We start from the raw sequence: 22,624 nt of genomic DNA, 5'->3' as shown, positions 1-22,624 counted from the left end.
GGATAGGGTTCTGTATACTATGTTCTACCTTGTCACAACACAACTGATTGGCTCAAATTCCACAAATTAACTTTTAAAGAAGGCACACCTGTTAATTGAAATGCATTCCAGGTGACTACCTCATGAAGCTGGTTGATAGAATGCCAAGCGTGTACAAAGCTGTCATCAAGGCAAAATTGTGGTTATTTGAAGAATCTCAAATATAAAAATGTTTCGATTTGTTTAACACTTTTTTTGGTAACGACATGATTCCATATGTGTTATTTCATATTTTTGAAGTCTTCACTATTATTCTACAAAGAAAAACCCTTTGAATGAGTAATGTGTTCTAAAACTTTTGACCGGTAGTGTGAATATATATATATATTTATTTATATATATTTATATATTCACAGTGCGTCCAGGAAAGTATTCAGACCCCTTGACCTTTTCCAAATTTAGTTAGGTTACAGTTATATTCTAAAATGTATTACATCGTTTTTTTCCCCTCATCAATCTACACACAATACCCCATAATTACAAAGCATAAACCGGATTCTGGAAAAAATAAAATAACATTTACATAAGTATTCAGACCCTTTACTCAGTACCTTGAAGCACCTTTGGCAGCAATTACTGCTTAGAGTCTTCTTGGGTATGACGCTACAAACTTGGCATACCTGTATTTAGGTGGTTTCTCCCATTCTTCTCTGCAGATCTTCTCAAGCTCTTGTCAGGTATGATGGGGAGCGTTGCTGCGCAGCTATTTTCAGGTCTCTCCAGAGATGTTCAATCGGGTTTAAGTCTGGGCCCTGGTCGGGCCACTCAAGGACATTCTGGGCCACTTCGCCCCAGTTTGAGGTCCTGAGTGCTCTGGAGCAGGTTTTCAACAAGAATCTCTCTGTACTTTGTTCCATTCATCTTTGCCTCGATTCTGACTAGTCTCCCAGTCCCTGCCACTGAAAAACATCCCCACAGCATGATGCTGCCACCACCCTGCTTCCCCGTAGGGATGGTGCCAGGTTTCCTCTAGTCGTGACGCATAGCATTCAGGCCAAATAGTTAAATCTTGGTTTCATCAGACGAGAGAATCTTGTTTCTCATGGTCTGAGAGTCCTTTAGGTACCTTTTGACAAACTCCAAATGGGCTGTCGTGCCTTTTACTGAGGAGTGGATTCCGTCTGGTCACTACCATAAAGGCCTGATTGGTGGAGTGCTGCATAGCTGATTGTCCTTCTGGAAGTTTCTCCCTTCTCCACAGAGGAACTCTGGAGCTGTGTCAGAGTGACCATTGAGTTCTTGGTCCCCTCCCTGACCAATGCCCCTCTCCTCCGATTGCTCAGTTTGGCTGTGCGGACAGCTTTAGGAAGAGCCTTGGTGGTTCCAAACTTCTTCAATTTAAGCATGATAGAGGCCACTGTGTTCTTGGGAACCTTCAATGCTGCAGAGAAATGTTGGTACCCTTCCCCAGACCTGTGCCTTGATACAATCCTGTCTCTGAACTCTACGGACAATTGCTTCAACCTTATTGCTTAGTTTTTGCTCTGACATGCACTGTCAACTGTGGGACCTTATATAGACAGGTGTGTGTGTGCTTGTCCAAATCATGTCCAATCAATTGAATTTACCACAGGTAGACTCCAATCAAGTTGTAGAAACATCACAAGGATGATCAATGGAAACAGGATGCACCTGAGCTCAATTTCCAGTTTCATAGCAAAGGGTCTGAATACTTATGTGAAAAAGGTATTTCTGTTTTTTATTTTTAATACATTGGCAACATTTTCTAGAAACCTGTTTTTGCTTTGTCATTATGTGCAGATAAGGGATAAGGGGGGGGGGGGGGGGGATTTTAATAAATAAAAAAATAAGGCTGTAACATAACAAAATGTGGAAAAAGTGAAGGGGTCTGAATACTTTGGTCGATGACCCTTCGACCCAGTCTGAGGTCCTGAACGCTCTGGAGCAAGTTTTCATCAATTATCTCTTTGTACTTTGCACTGTAGATAGATAGATAATTGACTTTTATACAATTTCATGAATTGTCGCAGTCGACAAGACTGAATTATGCAGAATGCACAGTTGTGTTGCACTGAGACTCAGCAATATGACGTTGCGTTGTACAGCAGGATGAACCATAGATATTTCAGATGAGCGTTATTCAAGACGATTCCCTCACAGAGTATCTACATGTGTTCCGGTAAACTTCACTGCTGCGTTGTGATAGCTACAGGACAACAACCCAGAGAAGTTTAGCATTGCGCTTTGCACTCTAGGCTAACTACACCGCTCACGTCGCGTGTGCGAGCGTTGCAAAATAAATGTAGAAATCTATATTATTCAATTATTGCACCCACACTGCTCACACGTGCCAACGAGCATCTGCGTTGCCAAGGGATTAAATAGAAGTCAGTTCTATTTATGACGCAGATGGCGCTGCAAGTCCTGCCTCTCCCATCTCCTCATTGGTTTATACCCACGTGGGTGACTGAAGGACAAACGAAGTCAGCGGCGGTAATGCACCTAATTTATGAAAGTAGCCAATCGCAATATAAAGCCAAGAGAAGAAAACACGTTTTATGTGTGGATTAATTGTTGGAGTTGTCACGTTCTGACCTTAGTTCTTTTGTTATGTCTTTGTTTTAGTATGGTCAGGGCGTGAGTTGGGTGGGTTGTCTATGTTCTTTTTTCTATGATTTGGGATTTCTGTGTTTGGCCTGGTATGGTTATCAATTGGAGGCAGCTGTCAATCGTTGTCCCTGATTGAGAACCATACTCAGGTAGCCTGGTTTCACTTTTGAGTTGTGGGTGCTTATTTCCTGTTTAGTGTTTTTGTCTTTCACCTTACGGGACTGTTCGTTAGTTATTTATTGTTTTGTTCAGTGTTCTAGTACGTCATTAAATGCTATGAACACTTACCACGCTGCGCATTGGTCCTCCTCTCTTTCTCCCAATGACGAACATTACAGGAGTAGAGGACCTTGTGCATTTCAGGTAAAATAACAACTCAATGTTTATATCCCAGGACAAATTAGCTAGCAACAGCAAGCTAGCTAAAAATGACAAATTAAGCTAGCTAGCTAAATTGGCATAAATAAAAATAAAAATGTATGGCAATTTAGCTAGCTAGCTTACACTTGCTAGCTAATTTGTCATTTTTAGCTAGCTTGCAGTTGCTAGCTAATTTGTCCTGGGATATAAACATTGAGTTTTACCTGAAACACACAAGATCCTTTAGTCTGCCAATTAATCCACACATAAAACGGTCAAACAAATCATTTCTCCTCCTTCCAGGTTTTTTCATCTCTTTCTATTGCAATTGGCAACTTTCATAAACCATCACTGACCTCATTCGTCTTTCAGTCACACACACGGGTATAATCACTAGGCAAGTCAGTTAAGAACAAATTCTTATTTTCAATGACGGCCTTGGAATGACAGCCTAGGAACAGCCTGTTCAGGGGCAGAACGACAGATTTGTACCTTGTCAGCTCGGGGATATGAACTTGCAACCTTTCGGTTACTAGTCCAATGCTCTAACCACTAGGCTACCCTGCTGCCCATGAAGCGATGGCACGTGGGTATCTGCTTCTACAAACCAATGAGAAGAGGCAGGACTTGCAGTGCAATCTGCGTCAGAAATAGAACTGACTTCTATTTTAGCTCTTGGCAACACAGACACTTGTTGGCGCGCGCAAGCAGTGTGGGTGCAATAATTGAAAAACATAGATTTCTAAATGTATTTTGCAATGCTCGCGCACGCGACACATGCAGTGTAGTCAGTCTGTAAGTTGTGGAAGTCAGCCCATACTGCTGTTTACTTGTGCATTGCTGACTCTACCATCAAGACATTACTTTACAAACACAACCCAAGATACTACACACACTTGAAAGGGTCTTGGCTTATAATCATTTCAGTTTAAATGATGGTAGGTAGCACATTTATTCATCATCATGAGCAAATCTTCTACTGTATGTTCAGAGCTGTTTACAGTTCACTCTTCTCACTGATCATTTACTGTTATTTATTTTATTCCACAGGATTCAATCGAAGAAGAAAAGGAGGAGTTGGATCTGATAGAGTGAGTTTATTGCTTGCCATATTTGCACTTTTGCTTTTCATTAGGGAGGTTAGGCATTTGGCCTTTTTCTAAGTGTTCTGTGACAAACTACATTATTGTTTTAGTATTTAATGGACGTCCTGTACTGATTTGAATGTATAGATGTGTAAAACCCTAACCTGTGCCAGGCTGACATTACATTGGATGTTTCCAGGTACCGTAGTACTCCAAAGAGCATGGCGCTGAGTGAGATTGGAGGATTAGCTAAGGTGGTGAAGAGTCGTATCCTCTCTGTTGCCTTCCACCCAGTTGTCTGCTGATGGCTGCTGGGGACAAGTTGGGTGGAGTTGTGGAACTTTGAGCGTACTCTCTCAGTATCTCACGCAGCCACACAGCTTTGTTTTTGTCAATTTCCAGGACTTATTGGAGAGTAAAAATGTGTTCTTATTCAAAATCATAACTTTAACCTTAACCCAAAACCTTGTCAGGACATTCTGGTGACTTATCAGAACATTGTGGTCCTGATCCAGGCTGTATCACATTTGCCTATGATTGAGAGTCCCATAGGGTGGCGCATATTTGTCCCAGCGTCATCCGAGTTTTGCCGGGGTAGCCAAGACACTTTTTCTATTGTTTTGTAAGTAAATAAAGTTATAGCTGAAGTTGCACTTTTCATGTAGTTTATTATTTTTCAGTACGGAGGCTGAGGCAGACAAGTCATGTTATTATAATGTTGTCTAATGAGAGCTATACAAAACCCCCAAGTGAAGATCTAGTGCCAGTGTTTCACCTCTAGATGGCAGTGTTGTAATACATTCACAACAACTACACTGAAGTTATACTAGCACTGGTTAAGGAAAGGGGGATGATACCTAGTCAGTTGTACAACTGAATGCCTTCAACTGAAATGTGTCTTTAGCATTTAACCCAACCCCTCTGAATCAGAGAGGTGCAGGGCGCTGCCTTAATCGACATCCAAGTCTTCGGCGCCCGGGGAACAGTGGGTTAACTGCCTTGCTCAGGGGCAGAACGACAGATTTTTACCTTGTCGTCTCGGGGATTCGATCCAACAACCTTTAGGTTACTGGCCCAATGCTCTAACCCTTAAGACGTCCGCAAACATAGATTTGGTTTGCTCCTAGCAGAACTTGGCTGGCCGAAGCGAACGTCTGTGCTCGCACATTCCCTAAAGAAAAAAAGCGGCAATATTACTGTTTGTCCCTCTTGAGCCACCGTAGCAACAACCTAGCCAGGAAAATAGATGGATAGAGGAGACATCTTTATATCTGTGCCATCATAGTGTCTGTGCCAGCATGGGCTGCACCATTGAGGCTACAACCATAAAAATCCCCACCTAGTTTACTACTTTGACTATTTTTTAAATGCTGGAAGAGCTCAATGGCCCTTCACTGGTATACTATTATACCCAAAGCTACTTTGGGTTTACTAACATTTTATTTGGCCATTTTTATTGTTTAGAAATGTGGTTGGTACTCTCTTCATTCGCAGGACTTTATCCTGCTAACTGTTCCAAATGTCTGAACTGAATTTGGTAAAAGGGCTTTAATGTACTCTGCTCCATCTGCTTGGAAGCCTTACAAAATACTTACAAAATACTTTTAAACTGGAAGAACTTGTCCTGATTGGTGTTTATAAATCACTGATGATGGATTTTGAGGCTGATTCCAATATCTGTTTTTAATGAGCTGTTTTATGATTTTGTTATACTCCTGTGAATTCTATGGTTTTTACTAGATTATTTGTAGTTTTTCATGTCTGTCTTTAATTGTGAAAATACTTGGTGCTGCCTATCATGGCCAGGATGCCCTTGAAAAAGATATTTCAAATCTCAATGAGCCCTTGCTGGTTAAATAAAGGTTAAATAAATAAAATGTCTCTGCCCAGGCTAAAACTGCCTTTTGACCACTAGAGGTCTCTCCGCTGCCAGAAACAGTTCTTTAAAATAGTCCAAATTAATCTAAGATAAATCATGAAATCTGTCATAAATGTACGTTTTTGCCGAGGTCTTATTCGCGCACATTTACATCTAACTAAGCTTTTTGGTGCTGTATTTCTCAAGTGAAAATATATGCATGAAAACGAGTCGTCTCTCGTTCAATGAAAACAAACACTTAATTGAAGAATCCCGTCCATATTTCCTACTCCTACTAGGAGTTGTACTGTTGACAAATCATTGACGAAGGGCGTAGACTTCGGCTACCGAACTTGGATTTGCATGGAAAAAATATTTCTCAAACAGCTGAAAAAAAATACCTGCCCGAACAACAAAGCAAAGTCACAAAATTGTCACAATATACAGAACCAGCCAAAAGTTGGACATACCTACTCATTCCAGGTTTTTTACAACGTAGAATAATAGTAAAGACGTCAAACTATGAAATAACACATGGAATCATGTAGTAACCAAAAAAGTGTCAAACAAATCTAAATATATTTTATATTTGAGATTCTTTATTGTAGCCACCTTGATAACAGCCGCTTGGTGACAGCTTTGCACACGCTTGGCATTCTCTCAACCATCTTCATGGTAGTCACCTGGAATGCATTTCAATTAACAGGTGTGCCTTCTTAAAAGTTAAATTGTAGAACATCTTTCCTTAATGTGTTTGAGCCAATCAGTTGTGTTGTGACAAGGTAGGGGTGGTATACAGAAGATAGCCCTATTTGGTAAAAGACCAAGTCCATATTCTGGCAAGAACAGCTCAAATAAGCAAAGAAAAACAACAGTAAATAATTTCTTTAAGACATGAAGGTCAGTCAATCCGTAAAATGTCAAGAACATAGAAAGTGTCTTCAAGTGCAGTTGCCAAAACCATCAAGCACTATGATGAAACTGGCTCTCATGAGGACTGCCACAGGAAAGGAAGACCCAGAGTTACCTCTGCTGCAGCCCAAATAAATGTTTCACAGAGTTCAAGTAACAGACACATCTCAACATCAACTGTTCAGAGGAGACTGTGAATCTGTTTTTCATAGTCGAATTGCTGCAAAGAAAACACTACTGAAGGTAACCAATAATAAGAAGAGACTTGCTTGGGCCATGAAACACAAGTAATGGATATTAGACCGGTGGAAATCTGTCCTTTGTTCTGCAGTCCAAATGGGAGATTTTTGGTTCCAACCGCCGTGTCTTTATGAGACGAGGTGTGGGTGAACACATGGCCGCTGCATGTGTGGTTCTCACCGTAAAGCATGGAGGAGGTGCGATGGTGTGGGGGTGCTTTGCTGGTGACTGTCTGAGATTTATTTAGAATTCAAGGCACACTTAATCAGCATGGCTACCACGGCATTCTGCAGCGATACGCCATCCCATCTGGTTTGTGCCTAGTGGGACTATCATTTGTTTTTCAACAGGACAATGACCCAAAACACATCTCCAGGCTGTGTAAGGGCTATTTTACCAATGAGAGTGATGGAGTGCTGCATCGGATGACCTGGCCTCCACAATCACCCGACCTCAACCCAATTGAGATGGTTTGGGATGAGTTGGACCGTAGAGTGAAGGAAAAGCAGCCAACAAGTTCTCAGCATATGTGGGAACTCCAAGACTGTTGGAAAAGCATCATGAAGCTGGTTGAGAGAATGCCAAGAGTGTGCAAAGCTGTCATCAAGGCAAAGGATGGCTACTTTGAAGAATCTAACATATATTTTTATGTTTTATTATTCCATATGTGTTATTTCATAGTTTTGCTGTCGTCACTATTATTCTACAATGTAGAAAATAGTAAAAATAAAGAAAAACCCTTGAATGAGTAGGTGTGTCCAAACTTATGAATGGTACTGTATGTGCAAACTGTTTAGACTGGGAAGCATATGGTAAGATTTACAAGGAACCATCAGAAATAACAAATATTGTATAGTATTTTATACTGTTAGAAAATAAGCGTTACAATGGTTGAGATGGTATGAGTAAGACTCACGAGGTGAAGGATACGGCACACACATTTAAGAATAAATTATATTTATTGATAAATTAAATCATTGAATACACCAGTCTTCATTCTGTGATAAAAAATATTCAGTCTTAATTGGGAGTAACAACAGAAATACAGAAGACATGCTTACAGAGACCGATCCATATGCATGGCCATGAGACAGTAAGGGAGCTAACAGAAGGACATTGCAGAGGCTGTCTGGGTGTTCCTAACACTGGAGTCATTGGGGACGTTCCAGGTCGTCTTCATTGCAGTCACATGCTCAGATTGTCAGATCTTACCACCTGGATCGCTAGTATTCATTGGTGCACACACCGTAGGAAAATGTCTTGCAAAGAAAAAATTAAGTTAAGGTAGTCCCTCCCTGTTTGTTTCTTCAGTTTGGTTTCTAGTGAATACGACCCCTGGAGACATGTTTGCACATCTCCGGAACCACACTGATATGATATTGCTATTGATTTATAGCGATCTTTTGAGATGTGAAGCATGACTGCAACAACCTGGAACGCACCCATTGCAATCAACACTGAGCTGCATGTTACTGCTACACCATCTTCTCATCATCATCTCATCCCATGCATTAAAGAAGCTAGGTTCACCAGTATAACGGTAGGTAGGCAAATCATGAAAAACATGTCACTTGAATATCCAGTGATCCTATATGGAAAGACAGGAGAACACATCAAAACAAACCGAAAAACATCACTTACTTTTTCTGTCTGTAGCTGCCCACATTGATTTCAACATTGAATTATTTTCAAATGTTTTCATTATTGCTCAAATAAGGTTGTATTGTTTGTCATACACATTGAACTGAAATTCAAAGTTGCGATCTGAGATCTAAAAATCTAAATATTCTGCCTTGACTGGCCTTCCACAACTTCAAACAAAATCAATCACTTTAATCTGATACACCAATCAGGGACCAACCACTTATCATTATCTTAATATTGCTGCATAGCAGACCACATTAATTCATAAATCTATATTATTTATTAAACCCACCATACACTAGTCTACTGAGGGATTATAACATTAAAACAATATTATGTCTGATAGGATTGTGCTGATGCAAAACCAAATTATGATGTAGAAATATATTTTTATCTTGAGTCTACATAGGATTGCAAAATTTCAGATCACTTTACCAGAATTCCAGAATTCCTGTAACAAGGATTCCGGATTTTCTGCTTCCAGTAATATTCCAACTGGGATTCCTGGAAAGCATGGTAATTTGGGGACATTTTCCAGAATTTTTAAACCCTAAGTCGATGCAATTCCCTCTCTCAACTTGTTTATTCTAAGCCAACAGATAGAGTGCCGGCTAAGGACAATATAATAGAAACTTGCAGTGATTATCATTGTCCTGTTCTGCAGCTCTTCACTAGTCAACCCTCTCCCAAACCCTCCTCAGGAACTCTAGATCTCGTGTGAAGTACCACTGAGGCTGCAGAGAGGTATCTTTGGTAGACATGTAAAGACAGTGTGAAAATGAGAGGGTATAATGCTCCCTTAGGTGGATTTGGAGGTAAACCTGACAAAAACGTTCCCTGGCCCAGATTAAACCGATTCCTAGACTACAAAGCACTTTGAATGGAGATGCACCAGTAAGGATGCCATAGCTCAGGTGTAGGCTTAATATGGGTCCGGGAAACCGTCCCTGAATCTCTACCTACTTTTCTTTGAATTCTAGTCCTCATCTGAATCACTGCGCTAAAACAGTATCATTGTCAATGATAAAAAATAACATTAGTTTAGTTAAAATAGGTTATACAAGGAAAACTCTAAATATAAGGAGACTCTACTTTGTACAAAATAATTCAGCAGGACTTCAATATATTCAACATTTTAAAATAACCCAATGCATTAGCACAACTACAAGTTGAAATGTATTTTTCACCTAGGCATGTTCACAGCAGGCATTTTCATTTTCTTATACCTTTGGAAAATAACCAGAATTATTTATTTCAAAGTGCACATTTAATAAACTAAAATGTACCATATCCAACCGTAAAATACTCATTGTTTTTATCGTTATAGTATTGCACATCTAGTCAGTGTTTTCAAGAGGTTGACCACTGTGTTCTACCCCCTACTGTACTTTCCAGGTCACATGATAATAACAAAGAACACCATTGCATCTAGTTTGATTGAAAGTTTTTTTTTTTAAACTCATGATTGCTAGTTTTTATACATTGATTAAAATAATTGGTAACAGTATTCTATCTGATGCCATTTGAAATCAGAAAACACCACAATTCCATTTATTTGGTTTATAGTTTTGATGTACTGTATGACTGTCTCTTGATTGTTCCATGCCAATTTGTAATGATGTTTAACTAACAAACAAACTATAAACCAAGTTTAAGACACCCACAGTCATTACACAGATATTTTTCAACATTCTTACAAGACAGTATAGTACACTGAGTGTACAAAACATTAAGAACACCTACTCTTTCCATGACATAGACTCACCAGGTGAAAGCCTCCCTTATTGATGTCACTAGTTAAATCTACTTCAATCAGTGTAGATGAAGGGGAGGAGACAGGTTATAGAATTATTTTTAAGCCTCGAGACAATTGAGACATGGATTGTGTATGGGTGCCATTCAGAGGGTGAATGGGCAAGACAAAAGATTTAAGTGCCCTTGAATGGGGTATGGTAGTAGGTGCCAGGCACACCAGTTTGTGTCATGAACTGCAACGCTGCTGGGGTTTTCATGCTCAACAGTTCCCCGTGTGTATCAAGAAGGGTCCACCACCCAAAGGACATCCAGCTAACTTGACTGTGGGAAGCATTGGAGTCAACATGGGCCAGCATCCATGTGGAACGCTTTCAACACCTTGTTGAGTTCATGCCTCGGCGAATTGAGACTGTTCCTAATGTTTGGTATACTCAGTGTATATGTACAGTACCAGTCAAAAGTTTGGGCATACGTTCTCATTGAAGGGTTTTTCTTCATTTTTACTATTTTCTACATTGTAGAATAATAGTGAAGACATCAAAACTACGAAATAACACATGTAGTAACCAAAAAAGTGTTTTACAAATCGAAGATTTGGATTCGATTCTTCAAAGTAGCCACCCTTTGCATTGGTGACAGCTTTGCACACTCTTGGCATTCTCTCAAAAAGCTTCACCTAGAATGTTATTCCAACAGGAGTTCCCACATATGCTGAGCACTTCATGGCTGCTTTTTATTCATTCTGCAAAGGGTGGCTACTTTGAAGAATGTAAAATATATTTGTATTTGTTTTGGTTACTACATGATTCCATATGTGTTATTTCATAGTAGAAAATAGTAAAAATAAAGAAAAACACTGGAATGAGTAGGTGTGTCCAAACTTTTGAATGGTACTGTACATTAAAAAACGTACCTTTTTACATCTTCTATTGAATATCATATCTTTGTTTCTTTGTCAGACTCCAGACTTCAGTACTCCTGCCAGTAGAAATGTTTCTCCTCCAATAGCAGCCCAAATGAAAGTTTCAGCAGCATTAGAATGATTATCATGGATGTTTTAGATGTTGACCCCAAATGAGTAAAAGGCATGGTTTTTCATCTCTCTCTCTCATCCTTTCTCAGCTCAAACAGTACACAACTCAACACTTCACACCTCTGTTTTTATATCAATGTCCATCTAATATATTTGTATCCATCTTATTATTATACCGTTTTTTTCTCTCTTACAATTGATGTTCATATGAAGTAATAGAAAATAAAGGCAACTGTTGTTGTTCTGTTGGTTGAATAATATGTGTTTCCTCCCAGGCCTATAACAGACCTCAGATGTCTCATTTTATGTCGTTTTATAACTCTGTTGCCTTGTCTCTTGGTAAAAAATAAAGTACCTTGAAATGACCTGAATTTCCAAAGTAAAACATGAGCTCAGAAAATGTCCTCCGTTCAGTCTGATGGTTAGAAAAGGGAAGAGGGTCAGCGAAGGGGGCGGTCCTTGGCTTGTAACAGGAAGTGACTTGTGGGAGAAGCTTGAAGGTCAATTCCCATTCAGATGGAGCAGCCCTCCCTTCCTGTCTACAGCCTTCCTTGACTTCTTCCTATCCTCCATCCATCCTTCGCGTACGTCCTCTCAGAGGCCTCTTTTTCATTCACTCCTCTTTCTCTCCCTCCATCGCTCAGTCTTTCTCACTTGTCTATAAGGAAGCCTCCCATCCAGCGGAACTTGCAGGCAACCCACCGTCTGAGAGGGCAGAAATACTCAAAGTGGAACTGCTGGAACTCAGGCGTCTTGCGTATGTCCCGGAGGAAGGCGATGTCCAGGTCAGACTCAGTCAGCATGATAAGGAGGGAGAGCAGGGCAAACAGCAGTCCCATGGTCACCAGGAACATACGCAACACACTCAGGATGAACTTATGTAGCTCCTGCACCTCCTTATTAGGGAGAGACTTCCTGGTCCGACCCAGCCGAAGCACTCTGCCGTCGGGGCCAAACTCAGCCACCTGTCCCTCAGGAGTCCCGGCCTCCGACTCCTCCTCTTCGATGCTGCAGGGGGCTCCATTAGGGTGGCGTGCCACAGCTAGCTCCAGGCTGTGTTCGGCCATGGGGGTGGGCAGCACACTGTCTGAGGGACAGTAGGCCTCGTCAGAGATGACCCGCTGGGATGACCCGCCCTCGCCGGCATCTGTTGTGTGGTGACGGTGTCGCGGCATGAAGGAGTCGCCGTGGGAGACGGAACGCACGGGCGTGGAGTGGGCGGAGTCTCGTAGGGACTCCAGGCCTGAGAGAGATAGAGATAGTAGAAGAAACATCAAACTCAGAGCTGTGAAAATGTATCCCATCATAAAGACAATGAGCAACAACTCCTATTACACAAATAGTGAATCCACATAACAGATATTGTGTCTCTCAGTTCAGTGTTCAGATCTAGTTATTCATGTCAATCCCTGAGTCAGGAGACCTTTGGGATGAGAGGCAGGATCTCCTCTGTAACCCAGAGTGTTAATGTGAAAATAGAGAGCTCAGCCAGAATTTAAAACGATCCAGGGGGAGAATCAGAGTCCTCATGGAAGATCATAGGTTTCACTCTCACACACATTCGCTGTAGGTTGTAGATACTACCTTGTCCTGCTAAATAGAATATGTTCCATTGATCAAGTCAAACACAGAGGAACAAAGGTGTTCTAATCCAGTAGGCCCCTCTGACCTAGATATTCATAGGTTTCACCTCCATCACTTGGTCGCGTCATGCCATTGTTATGAACGTTCTCAATTCAGCCTCCATCAGTAGCGCCACAGTGGTGCCCTAAAATCCTGTTATACCCAGTCATTCTGGACAGAGGCTAACGATTGTTTAGTCTAAATTACACTATACTGCTTAGAAATACGCAGATATTGCTAAAGTAGTCAAATGTTTAGTAGGAAACAACTTTTCCAGCATTATCATGTTGTCAAATTTACTTTAGACATGGCAATGTTGTCATTAGCTAGCTAAGTTCATCAAACATAGCTAGTAATGCTAACGGTAGCTAGCTAAAATCCGGTGTCCACTCAATCTTAGCTAGCTAGCTAAAGCTATACTACAGTCATGGCCAAAAGTTTTGACAATGACACAAATATCAATTTTCACAAAGTCTGCTGCCTCAGTTTGTATGATGGCAATTTGCATATACTCCAGAATGTTATGAAGTGTGATCAGATGAATTGCAATGAATTGCAAAGTCCCTCTTTGCCATTCAAATGAACTGAATCCCCCCAAAAACATTTCCACTGCATTTCAGCCCGGCCACAAAAGGACCAGCTGACATCATGTCAGTGATTCTCTCGTTAACACAGGTGTGAGTGTTGACGAGGACAAGGCTGGAGATCACTCTGTCATGCTGATTGAGTTTGAATAACAGACTGGAAGCTTCTAAAGGAGGTTGGTGCTTGGAATCATTGTTCTTCCTCTGTCAACTATGGTTACCTGCAAGGAAACACGTGCCGTCATCATTGCTTTGCACAAAAAGGGCTTCACAGGCACGGATAAAGCTGCCAGTAAGATTGCATCTAAATCAACCATTTATCAGATCATCAATAACTTCAAAGAGAGCGGTTCAAAATTTGTGAAGAAGGCTTCAGGGCGCCCAAGAAAGTCCAGCAAGCACCAGGACCGTCTCCTAAAGTTGATTCAGCTGCGGGATCGGAGCACCACCAGTACAGAGCTTGCTCAGGAATGTCAGCAGGCAGGTGTGAGTGCATCTGCACGCACAGTGAGGCGAATACTTTTGGAGGATGGCCTGGTGTCAAGAAGGGCATCAAAGAAGCCACTTCTCTCCAGGAAAAACATCAGGGGCAGACTGATATTCTGCAAAAGGTACAGGGATTGGACTGGGGACTGGGGTAAAGTCATTTTCTCTGATGAATCCCCTTACCGATTGTTTGGGGCATCCAGAAAAAAGCTTGTCTGGAGAAGACAAGGTGAGCGCTACCATCAGTCCTGTGTCATGCCAACAGTAAAGCATCCTGAGACCATTCATGTGTGGGGTTGCTTCTCAGCCAAGGGAGTGGGCTCACTCACAATTCTGCCTCGAACACAGCCATGAATAAAGAATGGTACCAACACATCCTCAGAGAGCAACTTCTCCCAACCATCCAGGAACAGTTTGGTGACAAACAATGCCTTTTCCAGCATGACGGAGAACCTTGCCATAAGGCAGAAGTGATAACTAAGTGGCTCGGGGAACAAAACATCAATATTTTGGGTCCATGGCTAGGAAACTCCCCAGACCTTAATCCCATTGAGAACTTGTGGTCAATCCTCAAGAGGCGGGTGGACAAACAAAAACCCACAAATTCTGACAAACTCCAAGCATTGATTATGCAAGAATGGGCTGCCATCAGTGTGGCCCAGAAGTTTATTGACAGCATGCCAGGGCAGATTGCAGAGGTCTTGAAAAAGAAGGGTCAACACTGCAAATATTGACTCTTTGCATCAACTTCATGTAATTGTCAGTAAAAGCCTTTGACACTTCTGAAATGCTTGTAATTATACTTCAGTATTCCATAGTAACATCTGACAAAAAATATCTAAAGACACTGAGGCAGCAGACTTTGTGAAAATTAATATTTGTGTCATTCTCAAAACCTTTGGCCACGACTGTACATGTAAAGTCCATCTGGCAACATCAAAATGATGACAATGATGATGACAATGCCTGATTTTGAATGGCATTGTACTTCCAAGCCACTTTGATGAAATCTTCATCATCACTCATTGACAATGCATTGAGTAAATTCCTTAGTTAGGCATTAGTCCAAAAAAAAAACATTCAAAAAAATATTGTGATGAAACATGCAACCCATGAATACCTGGAATACCCCAACCAATCCTCTCCAAATGCCCCACTACACTGCTACACAACAGACATGCAATGCAGCCACTGATGTCACTCTACAACACTACTAACATGACCTTAAAACAAATCAACTCAGAATCAAAGCCGTCGGCCATAACATTTACTCGAGACAACATTTCGCACAACACCAGACCCAAACCAAATACTTCTGTCTAGCCGCATGCCATCGTTCCATCTCTAATGGAAACAGGGAATCTGAGAAGGAAGAGGTTCCTCGAATGCTTCTTGTGTTACCCCAGACTCCAGGGTCATGGCTTCCAAAGCTGTTTCAAAGCAATGTTACTAAGATCTGTAACACTAGATGGAGGAATCTGTGCCATGATGATGTACTTGCTCTTTAAGATGTGTAAGTGTAACCCTGGATGGTTTAGTAAGGGATTCTGGATCCTGTGCCATGATGATGAGGTCCTTTACCTTCGGAGGAGCTACCTGGCCTGTTGGAGCCATAACCAGGAGGTGTTACGCTCAGCCTGGACGAAGCCCTGGAGGCCTCTGCGGACCCAAACCCGGAGGCTGAGGGTGCCCCAGGGAGGGCAGGGAAGATGGGTATGGCCCCCAGAACCTTGCCCATGAGTCTGGGCCCCAGCTGGAGGACGCGGACCTTCATATCACGGTAGCAGTGGTTGATCATGCACAGATGCACATTCACCTTTGTCTCGATCCGGATCAGGCATTTCACCATGGTGGCTGTTGAAGGAGTGAATAAGTGCACTCTACCGGCGTCCAAGTTACCACTGTCCTACAACTGCCCTACTAACGTCCTACCACTGTCCTACAACTGCCCTACTAACATCCTACCACCGTCCTACCACCCTACTCTTCCCCTGTGTCTGTCGCTCTACTTTTGTCCCTTGTCCCCTGTCTGCTGTTGTCCCCTTTCCCTTTGTCCTTGTGACTGGCGATTGCTGGCTACACTACACAACTCTGTCTCTATGACAGCCAGGCAGGCTGGGAGAGTGACTGGCAGCATCCTGAGATCAGGAATGTGGCCCAATTGCAGTGTGGTTATCCTACCCCCCCACCCCCTAAAACTGTTACCCTTCTAACCATATGCTCCATAGTGACATACATGGAGAGGCCCTGACAGGAGCGCTATTTTTAGGCTGGGTATTATTACCACTGTAGATTCCAATGAAGAACAGGAAAGGTTTGGACAGGGTTGGAGGGGTTCAATATCAGGACCCGTCATTGTACAATACAATGCAACCGACATCATGTAGGTAAGTTGCTACTTCACTTACCTGTTTATACTGTAAAAGGGACTGTGAATGTTCTTTACAAACCAGCAAGGTGACTTTCTCCTGCCACAATAATACCTTAGTCACAGCAACTCTTGAGAGAATTGCAAGAATGACAAAGGAGAATAGATAATTGGTGCAGCCTTTGGTGTGTGTGTGTGTGTGTGTGTGTGTGTGTGTGTGTGTGTGTGTGTGTGTGTGTGTGTGTGTGTGTGTGGATTATGGATAAGCCTGAATGACACACACAACTGTTGCTCCGCTCTCATAGCAAAGGTACTTCTCAGGTTACTGCTCAAGCTGTGTGCGTCAGTGTGTGTGTGTGTGTGTGTGTGTGTGTGTGTGTTAAAAGCCTCCAGAATAGAGGCACTGTAAGGCTATAATATAATCCATTCAGACACTAAAGCAGTGAAGTACCATAGCAGCATAGACCTCAGACACGTTTAAATCTTATGGCAGCTGCTTTGTAAGGCACATCTAAAGTAAATGTAGGGTTTAAAGTAGCTCTGCTAGCGGTGCAGATGCAATCTGGGACCAGTTTACTAATGGACTAAAATGCACTTTCAATGGAGATTATTCATCGAGCATACTTTTCAGTCCAGGAGTAGGCTTTATCTGGGTCTGGCAAACCAGCCATCTGTGTGCTATAACGTTTTGTTACACACATGAGTAGACTTAATCCAGCCCTATCTATGTCTACTGTAAATGATTGTAACTGAGAGGGGAGAGGGGCCAGTGTGTGTTTTACCCTCCATGATGGAGATGTGTACAGCTCTCCGTCTTTGTCGGGGGACACTGGTCAGCCTTGGGCCGTGGGTGATGGAAGGACAGCTCCTACTGGGTACCAGACCAGCCCTGTAGAAACGTGTTACATGTTGGGGTTACAGGCATATGCTCTTAGAAAAAAGGGTTACAAAAGGGTTCTTCTGCTGTCCCTATAGGAGAACCCTTATTGATTCCAGGTAGAACCATTTTTGGTTAAAGGTAGAACCCTCTGTGGAAAGGGTTCTACATGAAACCGAAAAGGGTTCTATCTGGAAACAAATAGTTATTCAAAGAGTTCTCCTATGGGGACAGCTGAAGAACCCTTTAAGGTTCTAGATAGGATGATATATAGTGGAGGTAATTCAGCTGACAGTTTTATCCAAAGGGACTCACAGTCCAGTAACATATAGTGTGTATTCAGTACGTGGGCCATGTGGGAATTACACCATCTAGAGTTGTAAGCAACATGCTCAAACTAAGTGCCATGGGTAGCCCAATTCTGATATTGTTTTCAATAATTGGTCTTTTGACAAATCAGATCAGATCTGAAAAAGATCTGATGTGATTGGTCAAAAGGCCAATGAGTGGAAAAAAGATCAGAATTGGGCTACCTGTCTAAACACAGCCATGGTGTAACTCAGACATCAAACTAACTGCCATGGTGTAACTCAGACATCAAACTAACTGCCATGGTGTAACTCAGACATCAAAAGCACCAAGGCTCACCTGTGAATCTCTGGAGGTTCCCGTTTTATTTTGGCACTTTGCTCCATCACTTCCTTAGCAACCCTGCCACTGAGAGCCAACACAGAGGCAAAACATAACACTCAACCGTGCATTATCACCAAAAACTGAACTGAAGGATTCTCAAAACGTTACTTATAGCCAGTACATGTATTTACCTGTATCTGAATCTACTTCCTTTGAAGAACAGATTACTGCTGGACACCGTTCTGACCTGGCTGGACTTGTCCAACCTGTGAGTGAACAGAGACAAAGAGATTTAGCAATATAATAACATTGTAATAATAGCACATACACTACCGGTCAAAAGTTTTAGGACACCTACTCATTCAAGGGTTTACTTTATTTTTTACTATTTTCTACATTATAGTGATGACATCAAAACTGTAGTAACCAAAAAAGTCTTTAAAAAATCTAAATATATTTTATATTTGAGATTCTTCAAAGTAGCCACCCTTTGCCTTGATGGCAGCTTTGCACACTCTTGGCATTCTCTGAACCAGCTTCACCTGGAATGCATTTCCAACAGTCTTGAAGGAGTTCCCACATATGCTGAGCACTTGTTGGCTGCTTTTCCTTCACTCTGCTGTCCGACTCATCCCAAACTATCTCAATTTGTTTGAGGTTGGGGGATTGTGAAGGCCAGGTCATCTGTTGCAGCACTTCATCATTCTCCTTGGTAAAATAGCCCTTAAAGAGCCTGGAGGTGTGTTGGGTCATTGTCCTGTTGAAAAACAAATGATAGTCCCACTAAGCACAAACCAGATGGGATGGTGTATCGCTGCACAATGCTGCACCAGCCATGCTGGTTAAGTGTGCCTTGAATTCTAAATAAATCACAGACAGTGTCACCAGCAAAGCACCCCCAGACCATAACACCTCCTCCTCCATGCTTTACGGTGGCAAATACACATGCAGAGATCATCCATTCATTCACATCACGTCTCACAAAGACACGGCAGTTGGAACCAAAAATATCCAATTTGGACTCCAAAGGACACATTTCCACCGGTCTAATGTCCATTGCTCGTGTTTCTTGGCCCAAGCAAGTCTCTTCTTATTATTGGTTTCTTTGCAGCAATTTGAAAATGAAGGCCTGATTCACACAGTCTCCTCTGAACAGTTGATGTTGAGATGTGTCTGTTACTTGAACTCTGTGAAGCATTTATTTGGGCTGCAATTTCTGAGGCTGGTAACTCTAATGAACTTATCCTCTGCAGCAGAGGTAACTCTGTGTCTTCCATTCCTGTGTCGGTCCTCATGAGAGCCAGTTTCATCATAACGCTTGATGGTTTTTGCAACTCCACTTGAAGAAACTTTCAACGTTCTTGAAATGTTCCGTATTGACTGTAATTCATGTCTTAAAGTAATGATGGACTGTCATTTCTCTTTGCTTATTTGAGCTGTTCTTGCCATAATATGGACTTGGTCTTTTACCAAATAGGGCTATCTTCTGTATACCCCCCTACCTTGTCACAACACAACTGATTGGCTCAAACACATTAAGAAGGAAAGATATTCTACAAATTAACTTTTAAGAAGGCACACCTGTTAATTGAAATGCATTCCAGGTGACTATGAAGCTGAAGCTGGTTGAGAGAATGCCAAGAGTGTGCAAAGCTGTCATTTTGAAGAATCTCAAATATAAAATATATTTTGATATGTTGAATACTTTTTGGGTTACTACATGATGTGTTATTTCATAGTTTTGGTGTCTTCACTATTATTTTACAATGTAGAAAATAGGAAAATAAAGAAAAACCCTTGAATGAGTTTTCTAACACTTTTGACCGGTAGTGTACATTGCATCATATATTGATTGATTGAGTAAATTACTGATAGTCAGTGTAACTTACTTGTAGAAAGCCTGATTCTCAACTCCACACTTCCACAGGTGTTTACAGGCCTCAGGTGTAGGTGCAAAATATGTCAAGATGATCTTCTTGTCCTGCAGTGAGTATACACATGTAGGTATGCGTATGCACATCTGAGTATGACAGAGTATGCACATCTTGTATTTCACATCTTCTGACTTGGCTACCAAAACCATAGAAATAGAATGAATAAAACGGGTTTGGAAGGTCTTACCCTGGCATTTGACTGGTAAACTCATGGGTACACTTGCAATGGCTGCCTGGTATTGTGATGCAATAATTTACATGGTATTTTGAAATGTTCTATAAACTGAGGCTGGATTGCCATGGTAATGCAGAATGTTCATTCAAATTATGCTAACTGATGTGGCTCATACAATGGAATACATTTTTTGTAATGCCAGTTGAGTTGACTCAAATCACAGCACAGATTGAAGGGTACACTTCCTGCTTTTACTTTCTGGCATGGGTACACACAAAATGGCTGCCAGTCCACCAATTAAGCAATCATTGACTTGAATGGAGACACCACTTCTATTCATTCTATTTCTATGAACGAGACCACAACAAGTAAACATTTATCTATCAACAATGGACCCACATCTTATTTCCAGTTAAGTCATTAAGTTCTCTATTACGGCTAAATTACACCTTCTCCCCAAAGGCCATTTCCAATGCATAAAACAGGTTTATCGACATGAATTTCACTGTGTAATTCCAGAGCAGAAAGGAAACCATTTTAATAATGCATGTCATGGAACCTACCTCTTTCTGATTTGCATATATATGGAATGTCTTTGCCTCAAACTTCAGCTTTGTCACCTCGTCCCTACCCACCAAGACAAGACAAGACAAGTCAAAACCGAACAGAACAGTGAGAAGCGTTGAAATATTCTTTGTGACCAACTGGCAGATTAGAACAGCTCTGTTTTCTCGTCAGGAGGAGGGACAAATAGGTTTAGGTCTGAGACTGTGGGATTCTGGAATGCCAGGTTAAATATAACAATTGCTAATGACAGGCAAGCCAAATGTCACACATTTTATGCAACAACTACACACTTACATCTCTTACATTTTATGCAACTATTTCTGTCTGTAAAACAATGAAGGCTTGACAAAAGTTATGACTATGCTAACCATATTATTACTCACCAATTGAGGAAATGGACTCTCCTGTTCCCCTGCAGGACAGTGAAGCCAAACGGAGTAAAGGCCAGGAAGGCAGGGTTCCCTGACACATCCTGACACAGACACAACACAAGTATTGAATACAGATGTCGGATCTTAACTTGATCACTCTTTTGTCGCAGAGAATTTTCCTGCTACATCAGGAAATTCAAATGAGTCTTGTGAGTCCCTGAAAAATAGCAGTTGAGTCAATGGGATCAGGACATGCTATCAAAATTATTTTCTCACTCGCTCAAACGCTAGGTCTAGGTCCTATTACTGCAACATTCAAATGTACCAAAATGTATTTGAAATGCAACCATACACATCAACAACCACCATTTTATATAGCTTAACAACACAAGATAGATATTGGTCTCCACTAGGCTACGACATACAGTACAAGGGTCAACTATATCCTAAGCTTATGAATGAACTGTCAAAATTTTGTTCAATCGCAGGCTGTGTCCATTTATTATAATCCACACAAGACACGCTGTAGCCGGCACGTAGCCTACATAAGGTACCCTGTAGGTAAGGTACTGTGTTGTATACAAACACCGCTTCCAGCTGTCCCCTGGCGGAGATTTGAAATATTTATTAATTATTCAAATCCTCCTGCTGCAGGATTATTTCCCTCCTGCGACAAAAGGTGTCAAATTAAGATCCAACATCTGTATGTAATGTACAACTGGCCTCACAAACAGAATATCAAAAAAACATATTGTATTAAATGAGGTTCAGGCTGTACTGGAATCAATAGAGAGCTAAAAGGACTCTGCCAGTGCAGAGCTATAATGGACCCTTCCTTCTCTTATCAAGGTGTTTGTACCTTGCAGGGGTGAGGGTCCACACCATACGTCTCCAGCTCCTGGGCCTTCTGCAGGAAGTTCAGCTCGGACTCTTCTGGAGTCTGTCCTCTGGGAGATGAGGACACAACAGACAGATTACTGTGGGCTGTGTGATGATGGATGGAAAAGCTTCCAGCGGTAAGCTAATGATTTGTAAAGTGAATTCATTTCAGTGAGTGAAAGATGAGAGAGACCAACACTAGAGGGCAGCAGAGGGAAGATCCCATAGGTGGTCTACAGTAGTAGAGTCTGTATATATGGATACTGCATATACTGTGAAGGGGGAGCGGAGAGAGAGAGAGAGAGCCTCTTGAGGGTGATGTGATGTTCAGCTGACTGGCAGAGTTGTCCCAGGTTGCCACAAACTAATGACACAGCAGTACAGTACTGAGAAAAACACACACCCACACCCGTACACACGCACGCACGCACACACGCACACACACACTCTGAAGGTCACTGCGGTCCCTTCACCCACTATCCATAAGCAGGAAGAGTTCGACAAATAGCAGCTAGGAAAATATTGTATATTCAGCATATGATGTGGATATGAAATTGCATATCTACGGCTAAGCTAGGGTCATGCATAATGTATCTCATCAACATATCTATTTTCATCATGACTGTAACA

The 22,624-nt window shown here is 41.7% G+C and overlaps 1 protein-coding gene and 1 long non-coding RNA gene across 2 annotated transcripts in view; one reads left to right on the top strand and one right to left on the bottom strand.

The window, feature by feature from the left end:
- Nucleotides 1-8,005: 8,005 nt before the first annotated feature.
- LOC110506124 (FERM domain-containing protein 5) overlaps nt 8,006-22,624 on the bottom strand; it is a 148,563-nt gene continuing 133,944 nt past the window's right edge. Inside the window, exons 7-14 of the mRNA XM_090238940.1 lie at nt 21,975-22,062; nt 21,128-21,216; nt 20,741-20,804; nt 19,958-20,049; nt 18,260-18,334; nt 18,084-18,152; nt 17,341-17,447; nt 8,006-12,740 (exon numbers count right to left, since the gene is read on the bottom strand). Of these exons, the coding sequence (XP_090095066.1) occupies nt 12,148-12,740; nt 17,341-17,447; nt 18,084-18,152; nt 18,260-18,334; nt 19,958-20,049; nt 20,741-20,804; nt 21,128-21,216; nt 21,975-22,062 (1,177 nt within the window). The 3' untranslated portion in view covers nt 8,006-12,147. The remainder of the gene's footprint in view (nt 12,741-17,340; nt 17,448-18,083; nt 18,153-18,259; nt 18,335-19,957; nt 20,050-20,740; nt 20,805-21,127; nt 21,217-21,974; nt 22,063-22,624) is intronic.
- On the top strand, nt 15,359-22,131 carry LOC118964934 (uncharacterized). The gene is made up of 4 exons (XR_016496889.1): nt 15,359-16,577; nt 18,292-18,336; nt 19,996-20,068; nt 21,982-22,131. It is a non-coding gene; the product is annotated as an uncharacterized LOC118964934 (long non-coding RNA).

The sequence above is a fragment of the Oncorhynchus mykiss genome, chromosome 6, assembly GCF_057628025.1.
Source record: "Oncorhynchus mykiss isolate SJ-2025 chromosome 6, ASM5762802v1, whole genome shotgun sequence".
NCBI classification, from domain to species: Eukaryota; Metazoa; Chordata; class Actinopteri; order Salmoniformes; family Salmonidae; genus Oncorhynchus; species Oncorhynchus mykiss.
This window is presented reverse-complemented; position numbering and strand designations above follow the sequence as displayed.